The sequence below is a fragment of the Oncorhynchus masou genome, chromosome 1 (assembly GCF_036934945.1).
Source record: "Oncorhynchus masou masou isolate Uvic2021 chromosome 1, UVic_Omas_1.1, whole genome shotgun sequence".
Classification (NCBI taxonomy): Eukaryota; Metazoa; Chordata; class Actinopteri; order Salmoniformes; family Salmonidae; genus Oncorhynchus; species Oncorhynchus masou.
In genome coordinates this window covers 11,188,144-11,211,728 of record NC_088212.1, presented here as the reverse complement: position 1 = coordinate 11,211,728, position 23,585 = coordinate 11,188,144, and the positions used below count along the sequence as shown (strand labels likewise).

Sequence of the window (23,585 nt, the reverse complement as noted above, 5' to 3'; positions counted from 1 at the left end):
CCTCTCTGTTCCTCCTCTCCATTCCTCCCTGTTCCTCCTCTCTGTTCCTCCTCTCTGTTCCTCCTCTCCATTCCTCTCTGTTCCTCCTCTCCATTCCTCTCTGTTCCTCCTCTCTGTTCCTCCTCTCCATTCCTCCCTGTTCCTCCTCTCCATTCCTCCCTGTTCCTCCTCTCCATTCCTCTCTGTTCCTCCTCTCTGTTCCTCCTCTCCATTCCTCTCTGTTCCTCCTCTCTGTTCCTCTCTGTTCCTCCTCTCCATTCCTCCCTGTTCCTCCTCTCTGTTCCTCCTCTCTGTTCCTCCTCTCCATTCCTCTCTGTTCCTCCTCTCTGTTCCTCCTCTCTGTTCCTCCTCTCCATTCCTCCCTGTTCCTCCTCTCCATTCCTCCCTGTTCCTCCTCTCCATTCCTCTCTGTTCCTCCTCTCTGTTCCTCCTCTCCATTCCTCCCTGTTCCTCCTCTCTGTTCCTCCTCTCTGTTCCTCCTCTCCATTCCTCTCTGTTCCTCCTCTCCATTCCTCTCTGTTCCTCCTCTCCATTCCTCTCTGTTCCTCCTCTCCATTCCTCTCTGTTCCTCCTCTCCATTCCTCTCTGTTCCTCCTCTCCATTCCTCTCTGTTCCTCCTCTCCATTCCTCTCTGTTCCTCCTCTCTGTTCCTCCTCTCCATTCCTCTCTGTTCCTCCTCTCCATTCCTCCCTGTTCCTCCTCTCTGTTCCTCCTCTCCATTCCTCTCTGTTCCTCCTCTCCATTCCTCTCTGTTCCTCCTCTCTGTTCCTCCTCTCCATTCCTCCCTGTTCCTCCTCTCCATTCCTCTCTGTTCCTCCTCTCTGTTCCTCCTCTCCATTCCTCCCTGTTCCTCCTCTCTGTTCCTCCTCTCTGTTCCTCCTCTCCATTCCTCTCTGTTCCTCCTCTCCATTCCTCTCTGTTCCTCCTCTCCATTCCTCTCTGTTCCTCCTCTCCATTCCTCTCTGTTCCTCCTCTCCATTCCTCTCTGTTCCTCCTCTCTGTTCCTCCTCTCTGTTCCTCCTCTCCATTCCTCTCTGTTCCTCCTCTCCATTCCTCTCTGTTCCTCCTCTCTGTTCCTCCTCTCCATTCCTCCCTGTTCCTCCTCTCCATTCCTCCCTGTTCCTCCTCTCCATTCCTCTCTGTTCCTCCTCTCTGTTCCTCCTCTCCATTCCTCCCTGTTCCTCCTCTCTGTTCCTCCTCTCTGTTCCTCCTCTCCATTCCTCTCTGTTCCTCCTCTCCATTCCTCTCTGTTCCTCCTCTCCATTCCTCTCTGTTCCTCCTCTCCATTCCTCTCTGTTCCTCCTCTCCATTCCTCTCTGTTCCTCCTCTCCATTCCTCCCTGTTCCTCCTCTCTGTTCCTCCTTGTTCCTCCTCTCTGTTCCTTCTCTCATCTGTTCCTCCTCTCTGTTCCTCCTCTCTGTTCCTTCTCTCTGTTCCTCCTCTCTGTTCCTCCTCTCTGTTCCTCCTCTCCGTTTCTCTCTGTTCCTCCTCTCTGTTCCTCCTCTCCATTCCTCCCTGTTCCTCCTCTTTGTTCCTCCTCTCCATTCCTCCCTGTTCCTCCTCTTTGTTCCTCCTCTCTGTTCCTTCTCTCATCTGTTCCTCCTCTCTGTTCCTCCTCTTTGTTCCTCCTCTCTGTTCCTCCTCTCCATTCCTCCCTGTTCCTCCTCTTTGTTCCTCCTCTCCATTCCTCCCTGTTCCTCCTCTCTGTTCCTCCTCCCTGTTCCTCCTCTCTGTTCCTCCCTGTTCCTCCTCTCTGTTCCTTCTCTCATCTGTTCCTCCTCTCTGTTCCTCCTCTTTGTTCCTCCTCTCTGTTCCTCCTCTCCATTCCTCCCTGTTCCTCCTCTTTGTTCCTCCTCTCCATTCCTCTCTGTTCCTCCTCTCTGTTCCTCCTCTCTGTTCCTCCTCTCCATTCCTCTCTGTTCCTCCTCTCCATTCCTCTCTGTTCCTCCTCTCTGTTCCTCCTCTCCATTCCTCCCTGTTCCTCCTCTCCATTCCTCCCTGTTCCTCCTCTCCATTCCTCTCTGTTCCTCCTCTCTGTTCCTCCTCTCCATTCCTCCCTGTTCCTCCTCTCTGTTCCTCCTCTCTGTTCCTCCTCTCCATTCCTCTCTGTTCCTCCTCTCCATTCCTCTCTGTTCCTCCTCTCCATTCCTCTCTGTTCCTCCTCTCCATTCCTCTCTGTTCCTCCTCTCCATTCCTCTCTGTTCCTCCTCTCCATTCCTCTCTGTTCCTCCTCTCCATTCCTCCCTGTTCCTCCTCTCTGTTCCTCCTTGTTCCTCCTCTCTGTTCCTTCTCTCATCTGTTCCTCCTCTCTGTTCCTCCTCTCTGTTCCTTCTCTCTGTTCCTCCTCTCTGTTCCTCCTCTCTGTTCCTCCTCTCCATTTCTCTCTGTTCCTCCTCTCTGTTCCTCCTCTCCATTCCTCCCTGTTCCTCCTCTTTGTTCCTCCTCTCCATTCCTCCCTGTTCCTCCTCTTTGTTCCTCCTCTCTGTTCCTTCTCTCATCTGTTCCTCCTCTCTGTTCCTCCTCTTTGTTCCTCCTCTCTGTTCCTCCTCTCCATTCCTCCCTGTTCCTCCTCTTTGTTCCTCCTCTCCATTCCTCCCTGTTCCTCCTCTCTGTTCCTCCTCCCTGTTCCTCCTCTCTGTTCCTCCCTGTTCCTCCTCTCTGTTCCTTCTCTCTGTTCCTCATCTCTGTTCCTCCCTGTTCCTCCCTGTTCCTCCCTGTTCCTCTCTGTTCCTCCTCTCTGTTCCTCCTCTTTGTTCCTCCTCTCTGTTCCTCCTCTCTGTTCCTCCTCCCGGTTCCTCCTCTCCATTCCTCCTCTCTGTTCGCCTGGATTGGCACATATCTTCATATCGTCATCTCTCTGTGTTGTGGCCATATCGTCATCTCTCTGTGTTGTGACCATATCGTCATCTAGCTAGCGTAGCTGAGCTAGCTATATAGCCCTGCAGTATTCATCTAGGTAGTGTAGCTGAGCTAGGTAGTGTCATATCGTCATCTCTCTGTGTTGTGGTCATATCGTCATCTCTCTGTGTTGTAACCATATCATCATCTCTCTGTGTTGTAACCATATCGTCATCTCTCTGTGTTGTAACCATATCATCATCTCTGTGTGTTGTAACCATATCGTCATTTCTCTGTGTTGTGACCTTGAGCAAGGCACGTAACCCCCTTCAATTTCTTCAGGGGTGCTGCTCTGCGCCAGAGCCATTGCTTCCAACCCCTCTCGGGTTCTGGGGTTGTGAGCATAAAAACAAATGTTTGTTTTCTACCAGTTAATGGACAATAAAGTCTTCTTCTTCTTCTCTCCAGGACACCCCTCCTCCCAGCTCCTACAACGTGCGGGAGTCTTTTGAGAAGACGTATGGCCGCGCCTCCTTCTCAGAACCCAGGAGCGAGGGGGGCAGGAGACGCCAGAGCTCATTCCTGAGCGCAGCACCCAGACACTCCTCCTTCTTGAGCTACGATGCGGACTTCCCAGGTACTCTAGACCAGTGGTTCCCAAACTGTCCCCTAGGAACGCTGGCTCTCAACTTACTCCTGAGAGTTGTAATAGTAGAAGGCACATTTTGAAATTGGGTGGTGCATCAGGATGTTCCCCAATGCTGGAACGGGGGCCTGAGTGAACAGGGTTGGGAACCACTGCTGTAGGCTACACTGTGGTGTAGTGTGAAGTTGCCCGCTAGACACTGATCTTGGGTCAGTTTTGCTTTATCCCCACTAATGGTTAAAAGTTTAGATTGTGGCAGGGAAAGCTGATCCTAGATCTGTATCTTCACACTGTAGCGGGCTACCGTACAGGGTTGGGAACCACTGCTGTAGTGTGAAGTTGCCCGCTAGACACTGATCTTGGGTCAGTTTTGCTTTATCCCCACTAATGGTTAAAAGTTTAGATTGTGGCAGGGAAAGCTGATCCTAGATCTGTATCTTCACACTGTAGCGGGCTACCGTACTGACCATCAAGGTTTAAGCACTGCTCAACATGCTGCTTTCTAGCGGATCTGATATCTTTTACTCATTCCTTTATTTAACTAGGAAAGTCAGTTAATAACAAATTCTTATTTTCAATGACGGCCTAGGAACAGAGGGTTAACTGCCTGTTCAGGGGCAGAACGACAGATTTGTACCTTGTCAGCTCGGGGGTTTGAACTCGCAATCTTCCGGTTACTAGTCCAACGCTCTAACCACTAGGCTACCCTGCCGCCACATTGAAGTGATGTTGAGTCAAATCAACTGAACAAATAGCTAGAAAGTGACTGTAGACTGGGCTTGTTGAGGAGACAATAGACTGGGCTTGTTGAGGAGACAATAGACTGGGCTTGTTGAGGAGACTGTAGACTGGGCTTGTTGAGGAGACAATAGACTGGGCTTGTTCAGGAGACAATAGACTGGGCTTGTTGAGGAGACAACAGACTGGGCTTGTTGAGGAGACAACAGACTGGGCTTGTTGAGGAGACAATAGACTGGGCTTGTTGAGGAGACAACAGACTGGGCTTGTTGAGGAGACAATAGACTGGGCTTGTTGAGGAGACAATAAACGGACCTTGTTGAGGAGACAATAAACGGAGCTTGTTAAGGAGGCAATAAACGGAGCTTGTTGAGGAGCCAATAGACTGGGCTTGTTGGGGAGACAATAGACTGGGCTTGTTGAGGAGACAATAAACAGAGCTTGTTGAGGAGACGATAAACGGAGCTTGTTGAGGAGACAATAGACTGGGCTTGTTGGGGAGACAATAGACTGGGCTTGTTGAGGAGACAATAAACTAAGCTTGTTGAGGAGACAATAAACAGAGCTTGTTGAGGAGACAACAGACTGGGCTTGTTGAGGAGACAATAGACTGGGCTTGTTGAGGAGACAATAGACTGGGCTTGTTGTGGAGACAATAGACTGGGCTTGTTGAGGAGACAATAGACTGAGCTTGTTGAGGAGACAATAGACTGGGCTTGTTGAGGAGACAATAAACGGAGCTTGTTGAGGAGACAATAGACTGGGCTTGTTGAGGAGACAATAAACTGGGCTTGTTGAGGAGACAATAGACTGGGCTTGTTGTGGAGGGAAATAGACTGGGCTTGTTGCGGAGACAATAGACTGAGCTTGTTGAGGAGACAATAGACTGGGCTTGTTGAGGAGACAATAGACTGGGCTTGTTAAGGAGACAATAGACTGGGCTTGTTGAGGAGACAATAGACTGAGCTTGTTGAGGAGACAATAGACTGGGCTTGTTGAGGAGACAATAGACTGGGCTTGTTAAGGAGACAATAGACTGGGCTTGTTGAGGAGACAATAGACTGGGCTTGTTGAGGAGACAATAAACGGAGCTTGTTGAGGAGACAATAAACGGAGCTTGTTGAGAAGACAATAAATAGAGTTTGTTGAGTAGACAATAAACGGAGCTTCTTGAGGAGACAATAAACGGAGCTTGTTGAGGAGGCAATAAACAGAGCTTGTAAAGGAGTCAATAAACGGAGCTTGTTGAGGAGACAATAGACTTAGCTTGTTGGGGAGACAATAGACTGGGCTTGTTGGGGAGACAATAAACGGAGCTTGTTGAGGAGACAATAGACTGGGCTTGTTGATTAGACAATAGACTGGGCTTGTTGAGGAGACAATAGACTGGGCTTGTTGAGGAGCCAATAGACTGGGCTTGTTGTGGAGACAATAGACTGGGCTTGTTGAGGAGACAATAGACTGAGCTTGTTGAGGAGACAATAGACTGGGCTTGTTGAGGAGACAATAAACTGAGCTTGTTGAGGAGACAATAGACTGGGCTTGTTGAGGAGACAATAGACTGGGCTTGTTGTGGAGACAATAGACTGGGCTTGTTGAGGAGACAATAGACTGAGCTTGTTGAGGAGACAATAGACTGGGCTTGTTGAGGAGACAGTAAATGGAGCTTGTTGAGGAGACAATAGACTGGGCTTGTTGAGGAGCCAATAGACTGGGCTTGTTGTGGAGACAATAGACTGGGCTTGTTGAGGAGACAATAGACTGAGCTTGTTGAGGAGACAATAGACTGGGCTTGTTGAGGAGACAATAAACGGAGCTTGTTGAGGAGACAATATAAAGAGCTTGTTGAGGAGACAATAGAATGGGCTTGTTGAGGAGACAATAGACTGGGCCTGTTGAGGAGACAGTAGACTGGGCTTGTTGAGGAGACAATAGACTGGGCTTGTTGAGGAAACAATAAACGGAGCTTGTTGAGGAGACAGTAGACTGGGCTTGTTGAGGAGCCAATAGACTGGGCTTGTTGAGGAGACAATAGACTGGGCTTGTTGAGGAGACACTAGACTGGGCTTGTTGAGGAGACAATAGACTGGGCTTGTTGATGAAACAATAAACGGAGCTTGTTGAGGAGACAATAGACTGGGCTTGTTGAGGAGGCAATAGACTGGGTTTGTTAAGGAGACAATAGACTGGGCCTGTTGAGGAGACAGTAGACTGGGCTTGTTGAGGAGACAATAGACTGGGCTTGTTGAGGAGACAATAAACGGAGCTTGTTGAGGAGACAATAAACGGAGCTTGTTGAGGAGCCAATAGACGGTTTGTTGAGGAGACAATAAACGGAGCTTGTTGAGGAGACAATATAAAGAGCTTGTTGAGGAGACAATAGAATGGGCTTGTTGAGGAGACAATAGACTGGGCTTGTTGAGGAGACAATAAACGGAGCTTGTTGAGGAGACAATAGACTGGGCTTGTTGAGGAGACAATAAACGGAGCTTGTTGAGGAGACAATAAATGGAGCTTGTTGAGGAGACTGTAGACTGGGCTTGTTGAGGAGACAATAGACTAGGCTTGTTGAGGAGACAATAGACTGGGCTTGTTGAGGAGACACTAGACTGGGCTTGTTGAGGAGACAATAGACTGGGCTTGTTGATGAAACAATAAACGGAGCTTGTTGAGGAGACAATAGACTGGGCTTGTTGAGGAGGCAATAGACTGGGTTTGTTAAGGAGACAATAGACTGGGCCTGTTGAGGAGACAGTAGACTGGGCTTGTTGAGGAGACAATAGACTAGGTTTGTTGAGGAGACAATAGACTGGGTTTGTTGAGGAGACCAATGTCCTTCCATTCAAATACAGTGTCCGTTTCTCTTTGTGGTTGGCCTAATTGTTATTTCAATTATACTTTCATTGCAAATGTTCTTTCAAAAAAAGATTCATGACTTATATGGATAATTTATGCAACCTATTTTACCCTAGACTCAACCCCTTAACAAGAGATTGATTTGCATATAAATAGATCTGGCTGTGTGCAAAGTGTGTTCTCAAACACATAGCGAGTTCATTTCAGCCATTATTTAATTTGCATTTCAGAATTTGGGGTATTAATTCACCCCTCATCCATGCCTTTTTCCAATCACATTTTGATGTCAACTTGATTGGAATATGTTCAACAATATTAGGTGTATACTTCTGCAGTCACCCAATGGCTGCAGTAGAAATGGGCTCTATGACACGGAATCTGCTCCAGGTGAAATGGGAATGTTTAGAATGCAAAATAACTCTAGAAACCAATCAAATTTTTCCGTGGCGGTAAGCACCTTTGAGTTAGCTGGGGGTCAGACAAGTGATTGGGAAACCTAGCGCGGGAACCCCCAGGCTTACCGGTTACATTTTCTTCCTCAACCTTGTTTTCATCATTTAGTCCAAATGTCATCTTGCATACTTAAACAGTTGTATTACCTCGTCATGTTTTCATTCACTCTGTATTGCTAGGATCATTTGTTGTTTACATCAGTGACCGAGTGGGTGAGTTGTTGAGAGTTAGCTCAGTCCCTACTCTACACTTTTCTTCTCAAGTGGTATCTTATTGGAATATGAATGGTTTATGGTGATGAGACTCAGAGCCTGACTCTCCTCTCCCCATCTCCTTCCCCCTCCTCTCCCCTCTCCTATCCCCTCCTCTCCCCCTCTCCTTCCCTCACCTATCCCCTCCTCTCCCTCTCCCTCTCCCCCTCCTTTCCTCTCCACCCCCCCTCCTCTCCCCTTCCCTCCCTCCCTCACATCTCCTCTCCCCCTCTCATCTCCTCTCCCCCCTCTCATCTCATCTCCTCTCCCCCTTCCCTTCTCTCCCCTCCCCCTCCTCTCCTATCCCCTTCCCTCCTCTCCTCTATTTAATTTTTCGTTGCTAATGTCCTCTTCTCTCCTCTCCTCAATTCTCCCTCTTTAATTCTCCCCTCTTCTCCTCTATTCTTCTCTATTCTCCACTCCTCTATTCTCCTCTTTTCTATTCTATTATATTCTCCTCTATTCTATTCTCCTCTATTCTATCTATTCTCCACTATACTATTCTCCACTATTCTATTCTCCTCTATTCTATCTATTCTCCTCTATTCTCTTCTCCTCTATTCTATTCTCCTCTATTCTATTCTCCTCTATTCTCCTCTATTCTATACTCCTCTATTCTCCTCTATTCTATTCTCCTCTATTCTCCTCTATTCTATACTCCTCTATTCTCCTCTATTCTATATTTTCTCCTCTATTCTATACTCCTCTATTCTCCTCTATTCTATCTTTTCTCCTCTATTCTATTCTCCTCTCCTCTATTCTATTCTCCTCTATTCTATTCTCCTCTATTCTATTCTCCTATATTCTCTATTCTATTCTCCTCTATTCTATTCTCCTCTCCTCTATTCTATTCTCCTCTCCTCTATTCTCCTCTATTCTATTCTCCTCTCCTCTATTCTATTCTCCTCTATTCTATTCTCCTCTATTCTCCTCTCCTCTATTCTATTATCCTCTCCTCTATTCTATTCTATTCTCCTCTATTCTCCTCCATTCTCCTCTCCTCTATTCTATTCTCCTCTCCTCTATTCTATTCTCCTCTATTCTATTCTCCTCTATTCTATTCTCCTATATTCTCTATTCTATTCTCCTCTATTCTATTCTCCTCTCCTCTATTCTATTCTCCTATATTCTCTATTCTATTCTCCTCTATTCTATTCTCCTCTCCTCTATTCTATTCTCCTCTATTCTATTCTCCTCTATTCTATTCTCCTATATTCTCTATTCTATTCTCCTCTATTCTATTCTCCTCTCCTCTATTCTATTCTCCTATATTCTCTATTCTATTCTCCTCTATTCTATTCTCCTCTCCTCTATTCTATTCTCCTCTATTCTATTCTCCTCTATTCTATTCTCCTATATTCTCTATTCTATTCTCCTCTATTCTATTCTCCTCTCCTCTATTCTATTCTCCTATATTCTCTATTCTATTCTCCTCTATTCTATTCTCCTCTCCTCTATTCTATTCTCCTATATTCTCTATTCTATTCTCCTCTATTCTATTCACCTCTCCTCTATTCTATTCTCCTCTATTCTATTCTCCTCTATTCTATTCTCCTATATTCTCTATTCTATTCTCCTCTATTCTATTCTCCTCTCCTCTATTCTATTCTCCTATATTCTCTATTCTATTCTCCTCTATTCTATTCTCCTCTCCTCTATTCTATTCTCCTATATTCTCTATTCTATTCTCCTCTATTCTATTCTCCTCTCCTCTATTCTATTCTCCTCTATTCTATTCTCCTCTCCTCTATTCTCCTCTATTCTATTCTCCTCTCCTCTATTCTATTCTCCTCTATTCTATTCTCCTCTATTCTCCTCTCCTCTATTCTATTATCCTCTCCTCTATTCTATTCTATTCTCCTCTATTCTCCTCCATTCTCCTCTCCTCTATTCTATTCTCCTCTATTCTCCTCTATTCTATTCTCCTCTCCTCTATTCTATTCTCCTCTATTCTATTCTCCTCTATTCTCCTCTCCTCTATTCTATTATCCTCTCCTCTATTCTCCTCTATTCTCCTCTATTCTCCTCTATTCTCCTCTATTCTATTATCCTCTATTATCCTCTCCTCTACTCTATTCTCCTCTATTCTCCTCTATTCTATTCTCCTCTACTCTATTCTCCTCTATTCTCCTCTATTCTATTCTCCTCTCCTCTATTCTATTATCCTCTCCTCTATTCTCCTCCATTCTCCTCTCCTCTATTCTATTCTCCTCTATTCTCCTCTATTCTATTATCCTCTCCTCTATTCTCCTCTACTCTATTCTCCTCTATTCTCCTCTATTCTATTCTCCTCTCCTCTATTCTATTATCCTCTCCTCTATTCTCCTCCATTCTCCTCTCCTCTATTCTATTCTCCTCTATTCTCCTCTATTCTATTATCCTCTCCTCTATTCTCCTCTACTCTATTCTCCTCTATTCTCCTCTATTCTATTCTCCTCTCCTCTATTCTATTCTCCTCTCCTCTATTCTATTATCCTCTCCTCTATTCTCCTCTATTCTCCTCTCCTCTATTATCCTCTCCTCTCCTCTATTCTCCTCTATTATCCTCTCCTCTACTCTCCTCTATTCTATTCTCCTCTATTCTATTCTCCTCTCCTCTATTCTATTCTCCTCTATTATCCTCTATTCTCCTCTATTCTATTCTCCTCTCCTCTATTCTCCGCTATTCTCCTCTATTATCTTCCTCTCCCTCTCCTCTCCCTCTCCTTTCCCTCTCCTCCTCTTCTCTCCTCTCCCTCTCCTCTCCTGCTCTCCCTCTCCTCTCCCTCTCCTCCTCTCCTCTCCTTTCCCTCTCTTCTCCCTCTCCTCTCCTCCTGTCCTCCTCTCCTCCTCTCCCTCTCCTCTACTTTCCTCTCCTCTGTTCACCAGGTCCAGGTCAGTATAGTCCTGACATCAAGTCCAGTCCCCAGATGGCTCTGATCGTGTCCAGGGAGGATCGCTTCAAAGGCCCCAAGAACACCAACCCCGGCCCAGGCACCTATGAGGTAACTCACTATCAGACTAGCTTTTACCATGTAACATCAGTCTACCTGAGATGCTTAAACGTACATGAATTGCCCCAACATTATAAGAATCTCGGTTTCAAAATCGATTCAAACACTTTATTTGTGACTTTTTGAGCTTGCCTGTCTTAATAAATCAATAGAAAAGTCCCAAAATGGCTGCATATTTTGTATTTGTTTTTTATTATGCATCTCCATGAGTTCTTGCCAAGGCGGCAGCTACTCTTCCTGGGATTTATAATGGACCCCCATTAGTTCCTGCCAAGGCAGCAGCTACTCTTCCTGGGGTTTATAATGGATCCCCATTAGTTCCTGCCAAGGCGGCAGCTACTCTTCCTGGGATTTATAATGGATCCCCATTAGTTCCTGCCAAGGCAGCAGCTACTCTTCCTGGGGTTTATTATGGATCCCCATTAGTTCATGCCAAGGCAGCAGCTACTCTTCCTGGGGTTTATTATGGATCCCCATTAGTTCCTGCCAAGGCAGCAGCTACTCTTCCTGGGGTTTATTATGGATCCCCATTAGTTCCTGCCAAGGCAGCAGCTACTCTTCCTGGGGTTTATTATGGATCCCCATTAGTTCCTGCCAAGGCAGCAGCTACTCTTCCTGGGGTTTGTTATGGATCCCCATTAGTTCCTGCCAAGGCAGCAGCTACTCTTCCTGGGGTTTGTTATAGATCCCCATTAGTTCCTGCCAAGGCAGCAGCTACTCTTCCTGGGGTTTGTTGTAGATCCCCATTAGTTCCTGCCAAGGCAGCAGCTACTCTTCCTGGGGTTTGTTATAGATCCCCATTAGTTCCTGCCAAGGCAGCAGCTACTCTTCCTGTGATCCAAACACATTAAGACAGTTACATTACACTTAAAACAAAAGATAAAACAGTATATCATATAACACTGACACACCAACACGTACACAACACACCATACAATAATATTACCCTGTACCTGTGTGTAGAGTGCGTGTGCTAGCGTGTGTGTGTGTGTGTATGCGTGTATCTGTGCATGTGTGTGTGTCTATTTACAGTCCCAGCTGTTCCATAAGGTGTATTTTTATCTGTTTTTTAAAATATGATTCTACTGCATCAGTTACTTGATGTGGAATAGAGTTCCATGTAGTCATGGCTCTATGTAGTACTGTGGAATAGAGTTCCATGTAGTCATGGCTCTATGTAGTACTGTGGAATAGAGTTCCATGTAGTCATGGCTCTATGTAGTACTGTGGAATAGAGTTCCATGTAGTCATGGCTCTATGTAGTACTGTGGAATAGAGTTCCATGTAGTCATGGCTCTATGTAGTACTGTGGAATAGAGTTCCATGTAGTCATGGCTCTATGTAGTACTGTGGAATAGAGTTCCATGTAGTCATGGCTCTATGTAGTACTGTGGAATAGAGTTCCATGTAGTCATGGCTCTATGTAGTACTGTGGAATAGAGTTCCATGTAGTCATGGCTCTATGTAGTACTGTGGAATAGAGTTCCATGTAGTCATGGCTCTATATAGTACTCTGGAATAGAGTTCCATGTAGTCATGGCTCTACGTAGTACTGTGGAATAGAGTTCCATGTAGTCATGGCTCTATGTAGTACTGTGGAATAGAGTTCCATATAGTCATGGCTCTATGTAGTACTGTGGAATAGAGTTCCATGTAGTCATGGCTCTATATAGTACTGTGGAATAGAGTTCCATGTAGTCATGGCTCTATGTAGTACTGTGGAATAGAGTTCCATGTAGTCATGGCTCTATGTAGTACTGTGGAATAGAGTTCCATGTAGTCATGGCTCTATGTAGTACTGTGCACCTCCCACAGCCTGTTCTGGACTTGGGGACTGTGAAGGGACGTCTGGTGGCATGTCTTGTGAGGTATGTATGGGTGTCCAAGCTGTGTGCCTGTAGTTTATACAGACACCAAATTGCATTCAGCTTGTCAACACCTTTTCCAAAAACAAGTAGTGATGAAGTCAATCTGTCCTCCACTACCAGCCATGAGAGATTGACATGCATATTATTAATGTTAAATCTCCATGTACATTTTACAGCCAGCCGTGCTGCTCTGTTCTGAGCCAAGTCCCTCTTTATGGCACCTGACCACATGACTGAACAGTAGTCCAGGAGTGACAAAACTAGGGCCTGTAGGACCTGCCTTGTTGATAGTGTTGTTAAGAAGGTAGAAACTAGGGCCTGTAGGACCTGCCTTGTTGATTGTGCTGTTAAGAAGGTAGAAACTAGGGCCCGTAGGACCTGCCTTGTTGATAGTGTTGTTAAGAAAGTAGAAACTAGGCCTGTAGGACCTGCCTTGTTGATAGTGTTGTTAAGAAGGTATAAACTAGGGCCTGTAGGACCTGCCTTGTTGATTGTGTTGTTAAGAAGGTAGAAACTAGGGCCTGTAGGACCTGCCTTGTTGATAGTGTTGTTAAGAAGGCAGAAACTAGGGCCTGTAGGACCTGCCTTGTTGATTGTGCTGTTAAGAAGGCAGAGCAGCGCTTTATTATACTGTTATATCAATATGTTTCGACCATGACAGTTTACAATCCAGGGTTACTCCAAGCAGTTTAGTCTCTCCTCTCCTCAACTTGCTCAATTTCAACATTATTTATTACAAGACTTAGTTGAGGTTTAGGGTTTAGTGAATGATTTGTCCCAAATACAATTTTTTTAGTTTTTGAAATATTTTAGGACTAACTTACTTCTTGCCACCCGTTCTGAAACTACCTGCAGATCTGTGTTAAGTGTCGCAGCCATTTCAGTCGCTACGGTAGCTGACGTGTATAGTGTTGAGTCATCTGCATGTCAGTGGCTCTCCAGGCAGACTTAAACAAACACTGAGAGTATTTGAAAAGATTAAATCAAAGGGTATCTATCAAACACTCATCGTGACATTAACACAGAACAGTATGGAGCCATCCTCATCGTGACATTAACACAGAACAGTATGGAGCCATCCTCATCGTGACATGAACACAGAACAGTATGGAGCCATCCTCATCGTGACATGAACACAGAACAGTATGGAGCCATCCTCATCGTGACATGAGCACAGAACAGTATGGAGCCATCCTCATCGTGACATGAACACAGAACAGTATGGAGCCATCCTCACCGTGACATGAACACAGAACAGTATGGAGCCATCCTCATCGTGACATGAACACAGAACAGTATGGAGCCATCCTCATCGTGACATGAACACAGAACAGTATGGAGCCATCCTCATCGTGACATGAACACAGAACAGTATGGAGCCATCCTCATCGTGACATGAACACAGAACAGTATGGAGCCATCCTCATCGTGACATTAACACAGAACAGTATGGAGCCATCCTCACCGTGACATGAACACAGAACAGTATGGAGCCATCCTCATCGTGACATTAACACAGAACAGTATGGAGCCATCCTCATCGTGACATGAACACAGAACAGTATGGAGCCATCCTCACCGTGACATGAACACAGAACAGTATGGAGCCATCCTCATCGTGACATGAACACAGAAGAGTATGGAGCCATCCTCATCGTGACATTAACACAGAACAGTATGGAGCCATCCTCATCGTGACATGAACACAGAACAGTATTGAGCCATCCTCATCGTGACATGAACACAGAACAGTATGGAGCCATCCTCATCGTGACATTAACACAGAACAGTATGGAGCCATCCTCATCGTGACATGAACACAGAACAGTATGGAGCCATCCTCATCGTGACATGAACACAGAACAGTATGGAGCCATCCTCATCGTGACATTAACACAGAACAGTATGGAGCCATCCTCATCGTGACATTAACACAGAACAGTATGGAGCCATCCTCATCGTGACATGAACACAGAACAGTATGGAGCCATCCTCATCGTGACATTAACACAGAACAGTATGGAGCCATCCTCATCGTGACATTAACACAGAACAGTATGGAGCCATCTCTGTCGACTTGGACAACTGGAATATAACTGTTGTAGTAGCAAAGACAAATTAATGGTGTATTTTGTTTACAAAAGGTAGAAATTAATGCACAATGTATTTCACAGGTATTTTACAAATGAGCTCTGTGATTCCGATGTGCCTGTGATTTAACAAGCATGGCAGTACACTCTACTGTAGTACCTATCTTTCTGTTATTTTGAGAAATAAATCTTTGAGAATTACCTTGTAGTCATAAAACTTGTGAAGTGTTTGATATAATCTCCTACCTCTCTTCAGTCTTATTAGGCTACGGTGCATTAAACATTACGGTGCAGAGAAACCTTTCAAAAGTGTCCCTCGCCGTTCAATAGCTGGTGTGTCCCTCGCTGTTCAATAGCTGGTCTGTTCTGGTCTGGTGTGTCCCTCGCTGTTCAATAGCTGGTCTGTTCTGGTCTGGTGTGTCCCTCACTGTTCAATAGCTGGTCTGTTCTGTTCTGGTGTGTCCCTCACTGTTCAATAGCTGGTCTGTTCTGTTCTGGTGTGTCCCTCGCTGTTCAATAGCTGTTCAATAGCTGGTCTGTTCTGGTCTGGTGTGTCCCTCGCTGTTCAATAGCTGGTCTGTTCTTGTCTGCTGTGTCCCTCGCTGTTCAATAGCTGGTCTGTCCCTCGCTGTTCAATAGCTGGTCTGTTCTGTTCTGGTGTGTCCCTCGCTGTTCAATAGCTGTTCAATATCTGGTCTGTTCTGGTCTGGTGTGTCCCTCGCTGTTCAATAGCTGGTCTGTTCTGGTCTGGTGTGTCCCTCACTGTTCAATAGCTGGTCTGTTCTGGTCTGGTGTGTCCCTCACTGTTCAATAGCTGGTCTGTTCTGTTCTGGTGTGTCCCTCGCTGTTCAATAGCTGTTCAATAGCTGGTCTGTTCTGGTCTGGTGTGTCCCTCGCTGTTCAATAGCTGGTCTGTTCTGGTCTGGTGTGTCCCTCACTGTTCAATAGCTGGTCTGTTCTGTTCTGGTGTGTCCCTCGCTGTTCAATAGCTGTTCAATAGCTGGTCTGTTCTGGTCTGGTGTGTCCCTCGCTGTTCAATAGCTGGTCTGTTCTGGTCTGGTGTGTCCCTCACTGTTCAATAGCTGTTCTGTTCTGGTGTGTCCCTCGCTGTTCAATAGCTGTTCAATAGCTGGTCTGTTCTGGTCTGGTGTGTCCCTCGCTGTTCAATAGCTGGTCTGTTCTTGTCTGCTGTGTCCCTCGCTGTTCAATAGCTGGTCTGTCCCTCGCTGTTCAATAGCTGGTCTGTTCTGTTCTGGTGTGTCCCTCGCTGTTCAATAGCTGTTCAATAGCTGGTCTGTTCTGGTCTGGTGTGTCCCTCGCTGTTCAATAGCTGGTCTGTTCTGGTCTGGTGTGTCCCTCGCTGTTCAATAGCTGGTCTGTTCTGGTCTGGTGTGTCCCTCACTGTTCAATAGCTGGTCTGTTCTGTTCTGGTGTGTCACTCGCTGTTCAATAGCTGTTCAATAGCTGGTCTGTTCTGGTCTGGTGTGTCCCTCGCTGTTCAATAGCTGGTCTGTTCTGGTCTGGTGTGTCCCTCACTGTTCAATAGCTGGTCTGTTCTGTTCTGGTGTGTCCCTCGCTGTTCAATAGCTGTTCAATAGCTGGTCTGTTCTGGTCTGGTGTGTCCCTCGCTGTTCAATAGCTGGTCTGTTCTGGTCTGGTGTGTCCCTCACTGTTCAATAGCTGGTCTGTTCTGTTCTGGTGTGTCCCTCGCTGTTCAATAGCTGTTCAATAGCTGATCTGTTCTGGTCTGGTGTGTCCCCCGCTGTTCAATTGCTGGTCAGTAGCTGTTCAATAGCTGGTCTGCGTCCGAAACTATACTGTATGTAGTTCACTACTTTTGACCAGAGACCTTTTGACCAGAGACCAGAGACCTTTTGACCAGAGACCTTTTGACCAGAGACCTGGTCTAAAGTAGTACACTATTTAGGGAATAGGGAGCCATTTAGGACACAGACTTGAAGTTCATATCACTGTGATTGGCTGGTAACTGTAGTTCATATCACTGTGATTGGCTGGTAACTGTAGTTCATATCACTGTGATTGGCTGGTAACTGTAGTTCATATCACTGTGATTGGCTGGTAACTGTAGTTCATATCACTGTGATTGGCTGGTAACTGTAGTTCATATCACTGTGATTGGCTGGTAACTGTAAAGCAATACACTGTTGGAATGGCACAGTGGAACTACATGGTTTGAAAGTTTCAATGGACATATGTTATTGTGACAGACAGAGCAAGCAAATGGGTCTGTGTTTGAGCGATTGTGTTTGTGTGTGTGTGTGTTCGTGTTTGTGAGACTGTGTTTGAGAGACTGTGTGTGTGTGTGTGTGTGTGTGTGTGTGTGTGTGTGTGTGTGTGTGTGTGTGTGTGTGTGTGTGTGTGTGTGTGTGTGTGTGTGTGTGTGTGTGTGTGTGTGTGTGTGTACGTGCGTGTGCTTGTATAAGTGTGTATGCGTGTGTCACCCCTGTGCGCCCCCACTGTGGTGGTGATTCCCTGGGCATCCCATCACCTGTTCAACCCCGGGGCACTTCAACCCCGGGGCACCCTAGTGCTGAACCCTCCCAAACACATCAAACAGATCAATAAGCACCAAGCCGCTCCTTCTCCCGACGTTGCTGCTGGCATACAGATCGGGCTGCCGCCACCAGTTGCTCTGTGAATACAGATCGCGGCATGTGAATTTGTGGATCTCAGAACTAGGACGGGGGGAGGTCAAGCTTTGAAGTGCATGTGTAATTCCCACCGATTTCCTCTTTTTGTGCTGTTGGCTATTTTAGTGAACTCCACACTCCTATACTGCACTCTGACTCTACTCTAGTGGTCTTAAGGTCAGCAGGTGGTAGTCTACTCTAGTGGTCTTAAGGTCAGCAGGTGGTAGTAGTCTACTCTAGTGGTCGTAAGGTCAGCAGGTGGTAGTAGTCTACTCTAGTGGTCTTAAGGTCAGCAGGTGGTAGTAGTCTACTCTAGTGGTCTTAAGGTCAGCAGGTGGTAGTAGTCTACTCTAGTGGTCTTAAGGTCAGCAGGTGGTAGTAGTCTACTCTAGTGGTCTTAAGGTCAGCAGGTGGTAGTAGTCTACTCTAGTGGTCTTAAGGTCAGCAGGTGGTAGTAGTCTACTCTAGTGGTCTTAAGGTCAGCAGGTGGTAGTAGTCTACTCTAGTGGTCTTAAGGTCAGCAGGTGGTAGTAGTCTACTCTAGTGGTCGTAAGGTCAGCAGGTGGTAGTAGTCTACTCTAGTGGTCTTAAGGTCAGCAGGTGGTAGTAGTCTACTCTAGTGGTCTTAAGGTCAGCAGGTGGTAGTAGTCTACTCTAGTGGTCTTAAGGTCAGCAGGTGGTAGTAGTCTACTCTAGTGGTCTTAAGGTCAGCAGGTGGTAGTAGTCTACTCTAGTGGTCTTAAGGTCAGCAGGTGGTAGTAGTCTACTCTAGTGGTCTTAAGGTCAGCAGGTGGTAGTAGTCTACTCTAGTGGTCTTAAGGTCAGCAGGTGGTAGTAGTCTACTCTAGCGGTCTTAAGGTCAGCAGGTGGTAGTAGTCTACTCTAGTGGTCTTAAGGTCAGCAGGTGGTAGTAGTCTACTCTAGTGGTCTTAAGGTCAGCAGGTGGTAGTAGTCTACTCTAGTGGTCTTAAGGTCAGCAGGTGGTAGTAATCTACTCTAGTGGTCTTAAGGTCAGCAGGTGGTAGTAGTCTACTCTAGTGGCCGTAAGGTCAGCAGGTGGTAGTAGTCTACTCTAGTGGTCTTAAGGTCAGCAGGTGGTAGTAGTATACTCTAGTGGCCGTAAGGTCAGCAGGTGGTAGTAGTCTACTCTAGTGGTCTTAAGGTCAGCAGGTGGTAGTAGTCTACTCTAGTGGTCTTAAGGTCAGCAGGTGGTAGTAGTCTACTCTAGTGGTCTTAAGGTCAGCAGGTGGTAGTAGTCTACTCTAGTGGCCGTAAGGTCAGCAGGTGGTAGTAGTCTACTCTAGTGGTCTTAAGGTAAGCAGGTGGTAGTAGTCTACTCTAGTGGCCGTAAGGTCAGCAGGTGGTAGTAGTCTACTCTAGTGGTCTTAAGGTCAGCAGGTGGTAGTAGTCTACTCTTGTGGCCGTAAGGTCAGCAGGTGGTAGTAGTCTACTCTAGTGGTCTTAAGGTCAGCAGGTGGTAGTAGTCTACTCTAGTGGTCTTAAGGTCAGCAGGTGGTAGTCTACTCTAGTGGTCTTAAGGTCAGCAGGTGGTAGTAGTCTACTCTAGTGGTCTTAAGGTCAGCAGGTGGTAGTAGTCTACTCTAGTGGTCTTAAGGTCAGCAGGTGGTAGTCTACTCTAGTGGTCTTAAGGTCAGCAGGTGGTAGTCTACTCTAGTGGTCTTAAGGTCAGCAGGTGGTAGTAGTCTACTCTAGTGGTCTTAAGGTCAGCAGGTGGTAGTAGTCTACTCTAGTGGTCTTAAGGTCAGCAGGTGGTAGTAGTCTACTCTAGTGGTCTTAAAGTCAGCAGGTGGTAGTCTACTCTAGTGGTCTTAAGGTCAGCAGGTGGTAGTAGTCTACTCTAGTGGTCTTAAGGTCAGCAGGTGGTAGTAGTCTACTCTAGTGGTCTTAAGGTCAGCAGGAGGTAGTAGTCTACTCTAGTGGTCTTAAGGTCAGCAGGTGGTAGTAGTCTACTCTAGTGGTCTTAAGGTCAGCAGGTGGTAGTAGTCTACTCTAGTGGTCTTAAGGTCAGCAGGTGGTAGTCTACTCTAGTGGTCTTAAGGTCAGCAGGTGGTAGTCTACTCTAGTGGTCTTAAGGTCAGCAGGTGGTAGTAGTCTACTCTAGTGGTCTTAAGGTCAGCAGGTGGTAGTAGTCTACTCTAGTGGTCTTAAGGTCAGCAGGTGGTAGTAGTCTACTCTAGTGGTCTTAAAGTCAGCAGGTGGTAGTCTACTCTAGTGGTCTTAAGGTCAGCAGGTGGTAGTCTACTCTAGTGGTCTTAAGGTCAGCAGGTGGTAGTAGTCTACTCTAGTGGTCTTAAGGTCAGCAGGAGGTAGTAGTCTACTCTAGTGGTCTTAAGGTCAGCAGGTGGTAGTAGTCTACTCTAGTGGTCTTAAGGTCAGCAGGTGGTAGTCTACTCTAGTGGTCTTAAGGTCAGCAGGTGGTAGTCTACTCTAGTGGCCGTAAGGTCAGCAGGTGGTAGTAGTCTACTCTAGTGGTCTTAAGGTCAGCAGGTGGTAGTAGTCTACTCTAGTGGTCTTAAGGTCAGCAGGTGGTAGTAGTCTACTCTAGTGGTCTTAAGGTCAGCAGGTGGTAGTAGTCTACTCTAGTGGCCGTAAGGTCAGCAGGTGGAGTAGCTTGGTTCTAATCGATCTGTTTGATATGTTTGGGAGGGTTTAGCACTAGGGTGCCCCGGAGTTGAACAGGTGATGGGATACCCAGGGAATCACCACCACAGCGGAGGCATACATGGTGGGAAACCTTTTTGGTTCCAGGTAGAACCCTTTTGGGTTCCATGTAGAACCATCTGTGGGAAGGGTTCTACATGAAGCCCAAAAGGGTTCTACCTGGAACCAAAAAGGTTTCTTCAAAGGGTTCTTCTATGGGGACACCTGAAGAACCCTTCTAGATAGCACCTTTTTTTCTAAGCGAGGTTACTGAGGCCTGCTGAGGTTGTTATTCAGCCTGGTGTAGTCTACCCGGTGACAGGAACAGATGCTTTTTACAACCTCACTGATTCTGACGGACTACAAATTCAATTTGATTAGATTAGACAAGGACAAGAAAGATTAGAGGAATGAGCTACATACTGTAAGAAAATGTTGTTTTGTTTCAAGAGCTGCGTGAACCACGTTATTATAGTATAAGTTCAGAATTCTCTACCAGCGATATCTCCTTCTTGGCAAATTATGAAATGGGGTCAGGAGAGATATTTCAAGGTTTGAATTGTTGACACACCTAACATTTTTATGTAGTCATATTCTGTAACACACAGGCCAGCATTTTTGTCTGAGATTGTCACTCAAACAAAAGGTTAAATTGACCTTAAATGACCTGAGAGTTTTCCCTCCACAAATCAGTGCATAAATCCATATATAATTCCCTTTTCCTCCCCCAAAAGTGTAGTGTCATCACTTTGCCCTTCCTTCCTCTTGTTGTGTTGTCCGCTGTGCTCTTTTCACTGTGTTTCTCTGTAGCTGCGGTCTAAGGCACTGCATCTCAGTGCTAGAGGCGGTACTACAGACCCTGGTTAGATTCCAGGCTGTATCACAACCGGCCGTGATTGGGAGTCCCATATGGCGGTGCACAATTGGCCCAGCGTCATCTGGATTTGACCGGTGTAGGCCGTCATTGTAACTTGCATAGTTAAAAAAGGTTAAATAAATACAATAAAAGCTAGTAGCTACATCTCTTCACTGTGTTTCTCTGTAGCTAGTAGCTACATCTCTTCACTGTGTTTCTCTGTAGCTAGTAGCTCCATCTATTCACTGTGTTTCTCTGTAGCTAGTAGCTACATCTCTTCACTGTGTTTCTCTGGAGCTAGTAGCTACATCTCTTCACTGTGTTTCTCTGTAGCTAGTAGCTACATCTCTTCACTGTGTTTCTCTGGAGCTAGTAGCTACATCTCTTCACTGTTTCTCTGTAGCTAGTAGCTACATCTCTTCACTGTGTTTCTCTGTAGCTAGTAGCTACATCTCTTCACTGTGTTTCTCTATAGCTAGTAGCTACATCTCTTCACTGTGTTTCTCTGTAGCTAGTAGCTACATCTCTTCACTGTGTTTCTCTGTAGCTAGTAGCTACATCTCTTCACTGTTTCTCTGTAGCTAGTAGCTCCATCTCTTCACTGTGTTTCTCTGTAGCTAGTAGCTACATCTCTTCACTGTGTTTCTCTGTAGCTAGTAGCTACATCTCTTCACTGTGTTTCTCTGGAGCTAGTAGCTACATCTCTTCACTGTGTTTCTCTGTAGCTAGTAGCTACATCTCTTCACTGTGTTTCTCTGTAGCTAGTAGCTACATCTCTTCACTGTGTTTCTCTGGAGCTAGTAGCTACATCTCTTCACTGTGTTTCTCTGGAGCTAGTAGCTACATCTCTTCACTGTGTTTCTCTGGAGCTAGTAGCTACATCTCTTCACTGTGTTTCTCTGGAGCTAGTAGCTACATCTATTCACTGTGTTTCTCTGTAGCTAGTAGCTACATCTCTTCACTGTGTTTCTCTGGAGCTAGTAGCTACATCTCTTCACTGTGTTTCTCTGTAGCTAGTAGCTACATCTCTTCACTGTGTTTCTCTGGAGCTAGTAGCTACATCTCTTCACTGTGTTTCTCTGTAGCTAGTAGCTACATCTCTTCACTGTGTTTCTCTGGAGCTAGTAGCTACATCTTTTCACTGTGTTTCTCTGTAGCTAGTAGCTACATCTCTTCACTGTGTTTCTCTGTAGCTACTGTAGTAGCTACATCCGCCATGTTATTGATCACTCACCTCTGTAAGAGGGAAACTGGGTCACCCTGAACCGCTGTTGCAATGGAAACATGGAATTCAGTTCTCATATGGATGACAACAAGGAGTACTGACCTTTTACTCGTGTTGTTGCCCTTTAGGGAGTTCCTTCCCAGGTTGTTTGAATCTTTCCCTTTGTTTTGTTGTGTTTCCCTCTCAGCTCAGCCCAGCGATCATGGACACGGTTCTGAAGGGCACGTTCAACGTAACCCTCAACAACCCGCTGAGCAACCACTCCCCTGCCCCTCACCTATTGAGCGCCTTGCCGCCGCCACCGCTCACCCTCAGCAGTGTATAGAGCAGGGTCAAAGGTGAGAGGGAGGTCCTTCTGCAAACTGTACTGACACAAACTGTATCTGATAGCAGTATTTTACACATGCTCCATTTCAGCTTTGCCTACAGTAGGTGAGAATGTGAGGTACTTGGGTAGGTTGTTAGGTAGTTCCATTACCTGGAGGAGATTGTGAGGTACTGGGGTAGGTCGTCAGGGTAGGTCGTTAGGTAGTTCCATTGCCTGGAGGAGATCGTGAGGTACTGGGGTAGATTGTCAGGGTAGGTCGTCAGGGTAGGTCGTCAGGTTGTTCCATTGCCTGGAGGAGATTGTGAGGTACTGGGGTAGGTTGTCAGGGTAGGTTGTCAGGGTAGGTCGTTAGGTAGTTCCATTGCCTGGAGGAGATTGTGAGGTACTGGGGTAGGTTGTCAGGGTAGGTCGTCAGGGTAGGTCGTCAGGTTGTTCCATTGCCTGGAGGAGATTGTGAGGTACTGGGGTAGGTTGTCAGGGTAGGTCGTCAGGGTAGGTCGTCAGGGTAGGTTGGGGATTCTGGAATTCCTGTGTACCATCCTGTGTTCGTCACATGAAGGAAAAAGAGATATCATTACATTCTGAACTGTGTCGATGAGTGTGAGGTACTGGGGTAGGTCGTATCATTACATTCTGAACTGTGTCGATGAGTGTGAGGTACTGGGGTAGGTCGTATCATTACATTCTGAACTGTGTCGATGAGTGTGAGGTGTTGATTGAAGGATTTTGGAGCTGGTAGTTTGGTTCCAGTAATTATCTGATGAGAACAGAACACAGTGTCTGGCCTGTGAAACCAAGGTTGTCTGTTTACCAGCAGTAACATGATTGATTTTTGTTTTCAGGGAGCTTTTTGGAGGAAACCACAGACTGCCCTGATGTCTCAGCATTGGGAAATACAATTCAAATAAATAGATGTTAAACAATAAATGTTTCTTTTACATTAATTTGTAAACACATTGATAATTCTTCAACAACCTTTAGAACAGGGGTAAAACTAGATTTAGCTGCAGGCCAATTTTTCTCTGAGCGGGTGGTCAGGTGGGCTGAACATTATTTTTGATCATTTATACACTGCAAATTGATTGCAAGTAAGCCCGAATAAGATATTGTATTTGACAATAACATGGTCAT

The 23,585-nt window shown here is 46.0% G+C and overlaps 1 protein-coding gene across 1 annotated transcript in view; it reads left to right on the top strand.

The window, feature by feature from the left end:
• stpg2 (sperm-tail PG-rich repeat containing 2) overlaps positions 1 to 23,375 on the top strand; it is a 94,437-nt gene extending 71,062 nt beyond the window's left edge. Inside the window, exons 11-14 of the mRNA XM_064974642.1 lie at positions 3,307 to 3,475; positions 10,651 to 10,766; positions 22,314 to 22,464; positions 23,297 to 23,375. Of these exons, the coding sequence (XP_064830714.1) occupies positions 3,307 to 3,475; positions 10,651 to 10,766; positions 22,314 to 22,451 (423 nt within the window). The 3' untranslated portion in view covers positions 22,452 to 22,464; positions 23,297 to 23,375. The remainder of the gene's footprint in view (positions 1 to 3,306; positions 3,476 to 10,650; positions 10,767 to 22,313; positions 22,465 to 23,296) is intronic.
• The last annotated feature ends 210 nt before the right edge of the window (positions 23,376 to 23,585 follow it).